This window comes from Triticum dicoccoides, chromosome 3A, assembly GCF_002162155.2.
Source record: "Triticum dicoccoides isolate Atlit2015 ecotype Zavitan chromosome 3A, WEW_v2.0, whole genome shotgun sequence".
NCBI classification, from domain to species: Eukaryota; Viridiplantae; Streptophyta; class Magnoliopsida; order Poales; family Poaceae; genus Triticum; species Triticum dicoccoides.
This window is the reverse complement of record NC_041384.1, coordinates 676,931,908-676,939,301: the sequence shown is the minus strand read 5'-3', so window position 1 is coordinate 676,939,301 and position 7,394 is coordinate 676,931,908. Positions and strand designations below refer to the sequence as shown.

The window sequence follows — 7,394 nt, the reverse complement described above, 5'->3', positions numbered from 1 at the left end:
AATCCTATTTGATATGAATTTTCTAAAAAGTAAAGCAGGTGTTGGCCGAAGAGGGACTCTTTGGCCAACTGTTGGCCGAAAAGTACTTTTTGGCCAACCGTTGGCCGAAAAGTACCGAAAAGTCCCTTTTCGGCCAACAAAAGGCCGACGGGGTGATACTTTTGATTTTTCTCCATTAAAGTGTATAGTTTTCATATTTGCTATAAAAATTATCATAGTTTCAAAAAAAAAATCGCGCTTTCACGTCCAGCAGGGCTATCAATGGGACGACGACTTTATTCGCCAAGTTCAGGGACACCGGTGCCTACCTGTACAACCTCTGCGAAGCAGATGAGCGGGGAGAAGGCGGCAGGCTGGTGCCCATGAGCTCCATGAAGATCGACTATGAAACTCCAAAGCCGCTAAAAGGTACTCCCTCCTTTCGGAATTATCTGTCTTGAAAATGGATGTATCTAGAACTAAAATACGTCCAGATACATCCATTTCTGCGATAAGTAATTCCGAACGGAGGAAGTAGTATCTTTGTTCCCGCTTCGGTGGAGCTTTGGGATTACCAACCGACGCTCATATCTCCGGCGAGCATCTTCGGCGGTGCTAAGTTTCCCGGCCGTCGTGAAAGCTTTACACTCGAGCATGAGTTGGAAGAGGTGCTGCTGGAGGTGACGCGGAAGGTGATTGTAGATCAGGCGATGCAAATGCTTTCCATGGCAGGAGCTCCCCAGCCCGCCGAAGTGACGCACACCATGGCTATCACTGACGCCGGCAGACAGCAAGCAGACCAAGAGGAGAAGGCAGACGCAAAGGACACAAAATGAGTTGCGCAAACAACCGTGCCTCTGTTTGATGTGGCAATAAGAGTGTTCAAAGTTCAGACCCAGTTTCGTTCCAGTAGTGTTAGGTGAATTGTTGTACATTTCTCTTTGGATTAAGGTTACAGATTCTCAAAAAAAAAAGGTGAATTGTTGTTAAACCATTTGGGAAAAATCAACTAAAAAGTGTAAAGAGTCAATATTTGCAAGGCTTGTCATTGCTGCTCATACTTTCATCAATACTTGTAAATCATATCTTTCATTAGTATCATTTCACCCAAATTTATAGGAAGATTCACTACTACATGACCCCATTATCTTACCCGTTGGTCTATCTGATCATAGAGATGTGTACCATTTTGTTCTCAGGTTGCTTTTTTTTTTTGCGAGATTTGTTCTCAGGTTGCTGGTCCTTTATTGTTGGAGCCCACATTGGCCTTGTACGGTCTAGATGTTTGCACTTTTTCATGGACCGGGTTCGTGTCACATGGTCCGCTCTCGAGTCATCGGCGGAAGCCAATGGCCCAATTTGTTCACCCTCTCTGTTAAGGCTGCATGTCGAGACTTGTTGAAACAACAATGGCACGACCAGTGTTCTCCGGTATCAAGTTCTTTGCTCGCACATCAAGATTATACTGGAAAAACTACCCTACAGCACTTTGGCTATTCAGTGGTTCTGTTCTATAAAGTGCACAGCAAGCAAGAGGAACATTTCGCTCCGGCGCAGGCCGCGCAGTAGCATGCAAACTGAACTCTGCCTCCACCACGGCACCTCACTCACATGACAACTGAACTGAGAACCACATCCGGTGTGGTCGCGATCGATTAGACGGCAGGCATCACCACCAATCGAACTCTAGCTGTAGGAGGAACAATCTTATCTAACTCACTCTACACTTCGTATTTCAGTGTCAATAGTTTTATTTCCCCAGGCAGGATTGGCAGAGCTGCATCGGTGCACTTCACTCAGAAGGTTTTGGACACGAGTTTGTACAGAAACAGAGCAGCTTTTCGCGAGCTCTTTCATCGTTTCGTTTGGCCATTTGCGAGGCAGAAAGCAAGGACCATGTCAAGGGAACAAAACGGATTGAGAGAAAAGCAGCTCTGAGGGCACTAGACCAGTGATCCCAGATCGTCTATGAGTTAACATAGCCTGCATAGCACTCGTTACCGTGCACAATGTCCACAACAGAAGCAAAGCCACGCGACCAAACTACAGATTCCATGACGGCAAAAAAGACCCGGTACCGATCTTAAGGGCATAAGATACTGCGTCAAGATTGAATACTGTGATGTGTCGAAACACACGGGGCTCACTCCGTCTGAGCCACCTCGGGCAAGGGGATCGAGCAACAGCAATGGTAGTATCCACCCTCGTCGAACTTGAACCTCTGAGATAGGTGCACCGCAGGTACTGGGTACTCGCCCCAGTCCTGTTCCCCATATTGTCTGAATATATTCCGAGCATCGAACGAATTGTTTCTTCGGTTCGATTTCTTGCTGCAGTGAAAGAATGTAGGCAAGGTGAGACAAACTGTATATGGACAGAACATCACACAGGATGCCAGGCAATGGTTTGTTGCTCTCACCTCTTCCTGTGGCGCACATTCATTATGGTTGCATGCAACTGCGGTTTGAAAACAAAAGGTAATTTTAGCACCAAGAATCACATAAAGGATTATTGGATTTAATTAAATAACGGATACATAAAAATATCAACAATTATTTAAGCAAATAGATATGCAACAGAAGTTAACTGTAATACGTGTAACATTTATCCCAGAACACTCAAACTGAACTCTGACACCATAGAAGTGACCAGCAGACAGCCTAAATTGATCAGGATAGAACATCTTAGCGATAAAAGACTGATCATCAATTTCACCATAGAATGTTCGGTGTGATGTCACACAATGACACACATGTATGGCTAGAGTTTACATGAAACAATCTGCAATTTCAGTAAGTTTTGGTGGACAAAATTTACAACCAAAATCCGAATAACTGATCATCAGCTTAATTATATATGCTGTGAAATGTATAGTAAATTGGCAGAGAGCGATAGAAAACTAATTCCAGTTATACAGCTGTACTCACCCTCAATTCTTGTCTGGCATCCCTTTCAAGAACCAGGCCTGACTTGACGAAGGCGTCAGTTATTACCTCTGATGGAAGAGAAGTAAAGGAACAACATCCCACATCCCAGAAATATAGCTCAATTCTATGATAGTAATAGTGAATGCTGAGTTACTGACAATGGTAGGTAATGCGCAAACTGCTTTTTTTTTCTTTCGAAAAGGGGTTTTACCCCAGCCTCTGCATCAGATAGATGCATACGGCTCATATTATTAAAACGATAATCCAGCAACAAGTCTCTAAGGGCCCGTTCGGATCCTCTCCAGCTTCTCCAAATAGCCAGCTTCTCACGAATCCAGCCTTAGCCAACTTCCAACGGGAGCAGCGATTCGTTCGGGAGCAGAGAGTTGCTCCAAACACTGTACAAACTCAAAATAGTCAGGAAGGAAGCCGGCGTGGTGAAGAGAGCTAGGATAAGTGGGCTCTCTGGCTTGGATCCGGCGGCAAGCTTGACGGAGCAGGTTGACTGGGTACCGGCGACGAGCAACGCAGGGAGTTGAAGCAGGCTCGGGCGTCCAAGATTGGGCGGCGACTGCAGTGGGTATGGGATGGGAAACCTGCAAGGATGCGGCGGAGCACCGGCGCCTCGTCGGACGGGTGGCGGCAGGCCGGCGGCCGGCCGGCGGCGGTGTGGCCGCGCCCTCCTAGGGTTACAGTCTGTAGAAAGGGGACGAGGGAACAAGAGAAACTGGGTGACGAGGGGAAGGGGAAGGGCGAACCGGTACAGGTTTGACTTGGCGGTGGCATTCTCGTGTAAATTAGAGCAACTCCACCTTCCTCTTTTTTAGAAGCTACACTTCAGCTGCTCCACGAAATTACACTGCGGCGGGTCGGGTCTCCGCGAAGCAGGCTTCCAGGAGCTGATGCGTTCGGGCTGGCTCCCACGCGGAGACGGAGAAGCTGGCTCGTGGAGAACTTCCGAACGGGCCCTAAGTTGTGAAAATAAACAAAAACTCAAAAGAGTTAAGACTAAAATCCACAACCGGCTGGCAAATAAAATAGGAGCACTACATGCCTATCCTATTACACAACCGTCATCCAAACCGGTTGAAAATATCCCGAGCTACCATCTCCCATCGGGTGGACGCAGTAACCAAACGCTCCCTGGCCTCCGCCGGAGTGAGTAGCGACCATATACGGATGAACGCCGTGGCCCTGAAGACAACCTGCAAAAAGTGAATGTTCGCTGATATGTTAAAAACTAAATCATTACTGCAGTTCCAGACTGCCCAAAATAAAGCACAAACGCCAACACGAATGTGCCTCGCTGTATCGGAATCAACCCCATCAAGCCACGTTCCAAATAACATGTTGATAGAGGTGGGCGGATTAATATTAAACGCAATATGAATCAACCGCCACAGAATCTTAGCCAATGGACAATCAAGAAAGAGATGTTTGATATTTTCGTTATGGTCACAAAAACTACATCTAGCAGAACCCACCCAGTTGCGTTTTGCCAGATTATCCTTAGTCAAAATGACTTGTTTATGCACAAACCACATAAACACTTTGATTCGCAAGGGTACCTTTACTTTCCAAACGTACATGGAGGAAGGAATGACGCTAGAGTTTATTACATCCAGATACATGGATTTGACCGAGAACACACCGTTCTTAGTAAGTTTCCAATACAACTGATCTGGCTGCTGGGACAGCTGTACATCCATCAAACGTCTTACAAGATGAAGCCAGGCCTCCCAACGATTTCCAACTAGCGTCCTCCGAAAACTAATATTGAAGGGAGTGGATTGTAAAACGGTTGCAACGTAGACTTCTCTAAGTTGAACAATGTTGTACAGAGTAGGATATTGAAGTGCAAGGGGGGACTCCCCAAGCCACGTATCCTCCCAGAACCTCGTATTAGCTCCATTCCCGACTATGAATCTTGTCTTGTTGAAAAAGAGTTGTTTAACTCTCATCAAGCCTTTCCAGAAAGGTGAGTCAGAGGGCCTCACAGTCACCTGGGCCAAGGTTTTAGCATGAAGATACTTATTACGCAGAATCTATTCCCAAGTAACCTCTGTCTCTGACGAAAGTTTAAATAGCCACTTGCTAAGGAGACATATGTTTTTGACTTCCAGATTTTCAATTCCTAGGCCCCCTTGGTCCTTCGGCCTACAGATTATATCCCACTTAGCAAACCTATACTTCGTTTAAACTCATCACTCTGCCAAAAGAATCGAGATCGATAAAAGTCTAACCTTTTCCTGACACCCACCGGGACCTAGAAAAAGGATAGGAGAAACATAGGCATACTGGTAAGGACCGAATTAATCGAAATTAATCGTCCTCCGTATGACATGAGCTTCCCTTTCCAACAACTCAGTTTCTTTTCAAAATGATCTTCGATGCATTTCCACTCTTTGTTAGTCAGCTTACGATGATGAATGGGTATACCTAAGTACATGAACGGTAACGTGCCCAATTCACAACCGAACAATTGTTTATAAGCCTCCTGGTCATCATTAGCTCTTCCAAAACAAAACAATTCGCTCTTGTGGAAGTTAATTTTGAGCCCGGACAATTGTTTAAATAAGCATAACAGAAGCTTCATGTTGCTTTCGCCAAGTCGTGCTCCATAAAGATGATAGTATCATCAGCAATACTGAAGGATGGAAATACCTCCGTCAACTAGATGCAGAACAAGGCCACCTACCTGCCCCGCATCCTTAGCCCGTCCTATTAAAATAGTCAGCATATCAACCACTATGTTGAATAGGATCGGTGACATAGGATCTCTTGCCTTAACCCTTTGTGTGTCTGAAAATAGTGACCTATGTCGTCATTCACTTTAATCCCTACACTCCCTTTTTGCGTAAAGGATTCAATCTGGTTTCTCCAGGCCGGATCAAATCCTTTCATACACAAAGCTTGTTGAAGGAAAGGCCATTTAACTTTATCATATGCTTTTTTAAAATCCACTTTAAAAACAACGCCATCTAGTTTTCTTGAGTGAATCTCATGGAGCGTTTCATACAAGACAACAACCCCTTCAAGGATATTTCTATCAGGCATGAAAGCAGTCTGGGACGGATGAACTACAGAGTGCGCAATCCGCGTAAGTCTGTTCGTCCCGACCTTGGTGAAGATTTTGAAACTAACATTAAACAGACAAAATAGGCCTGAACTGCTCAATGCGAACTGCCTCTGTCTTCTTAGGAAGAAGAGTTATCGTTCCAAAATTCAGCTTAAACAACTGAAGCTGCCCCGCAAAAAACTCCTGAAACATCGGCATCAAGTCTCCCTTAATGAAATGCCAACACTTTTTTATAAAACTCCGCCGGAAACCCATCTGGTCCTGGAGCCTTATTATTTTCCATTTGTGCAATGGCCTCAAACACCTCTTTCTCCTTAAAGGGAGCTGTCAAAATCTCATTCTCGTCATTCTCAAGTTGAGGAACATCCTCAACCCTAGACTCATCTAAAGACACAAAATTCTCTTCCGGAGGTCCAAACAACTGCTTATAATAGTTGGTAATGTAGACTTTCAGATTGTCTTGACCAACTATCGTCCCTTCGTCTTGTTCTAATTGGAAAATTCTCTTTTTACGATGCTTCCCATTAGCTATCATATGAAAGAATTGAGTGTTATCCTCGCCTTGTACGATTTTGCGAACCTTAGCTCGCAACGCCCACTTCAATTCCTCCTCGCGGAGAAGCTTTTTCAGCCACAACTCCGCCTCCATCTTAGTTTCCAACTCACTGGTATCTAGGATAGAAGTTTCAGCTTTAACTTCAAGGTTCTGAATAAGTAGAAGAAGTCTTTCCTTCTCCGCCTTATAAATCCCTTGCGTATGCTTAGCCCATCCCCGAAGGAACCTTCGGAGATGACGAATCTTGCATTGCCATCGCTCAATGGGCGACCTTCCTCCTGAGTCTTTAGCCCACTCCCGAGCTAACAACTCGAGGAACCCTTCTCTTTCAAACCATGCAAGTTCAAACGAGAAAATATTCTTGTTACCCACATGTGTTTGAACACCCGAGTCGACTAGTAACGGTGTGTGATCTGAGACACCTCGTGTCAATGCCTGCACAGTTACCAAGGGAAACTTCTGTTCCCATTCGACACTAGCTAAAACACGGTTAAGCTTCTCAAAAGTCGGTACCGGTAACGAGTTAGCCCAAGTGAATTTCCTACCCGAGAGCTCTATCTCTCTGAGATCCAAGCTTTCGATGATGGTATTGAACATAAACGACCATCTGCCGTCAAAATACGTCATGGTTGCGGTTGTTTGAATCAAAGTGATTTTTTAGGTGCTAGATTAATTTGATCATTGCTTAGCCATATAATCACATGCCAGATAGGTAATGCGCAAACTGCTACTGAGGAAATTTAAAAGATCTGACAATACATACTACATGCATATTGCTTATTAGCTATATAACATTCCAAAGGATACTGCAAGCTCGAACAAGGCGCCCTTCTCCACCATTTTTTCTTGAATT

At 44.9% G+C, this 7,394-nt stretch overlaps 1 protein-coding gene across 1 annotated transcript in view; it reads right to left on the bottom strand.

The window, feature by feature from the left end:
- Positions 1–1,946: 1,946 nt before the first annotated feature.
- The window catches only part of LOC119272842 (activating signal cointegrator 1 complex subunit 1), a 9,012-nt gene continuing 3,564 nt past the window's right edge, over positions 1,947–7,394 (bottom strand). Inside the window, exons 9-12 of the mRNA XM_037554215.1 lie at positions 7,349–7,378; positions 2,907–2,974; positions 2,399–2,436; positions 1,947–2,309 (exon numbers count right to left, since the gene is read on the bottom strand). Coding sequence (XP_037410112.1) covers positions 2,123–2,309; positions 2,399–2,436; positions 2,907–2,974; positions 7,349–7,378 — 323 coding nt within the window. The 3' untranslated portion in view covers positions 1,947–2,122. The remainder of the gene's footprint in view (positions 2,310–2,398; positions 2,437–2,906; positions 2,975–7,348; positions 7,379–7,394) is intronic.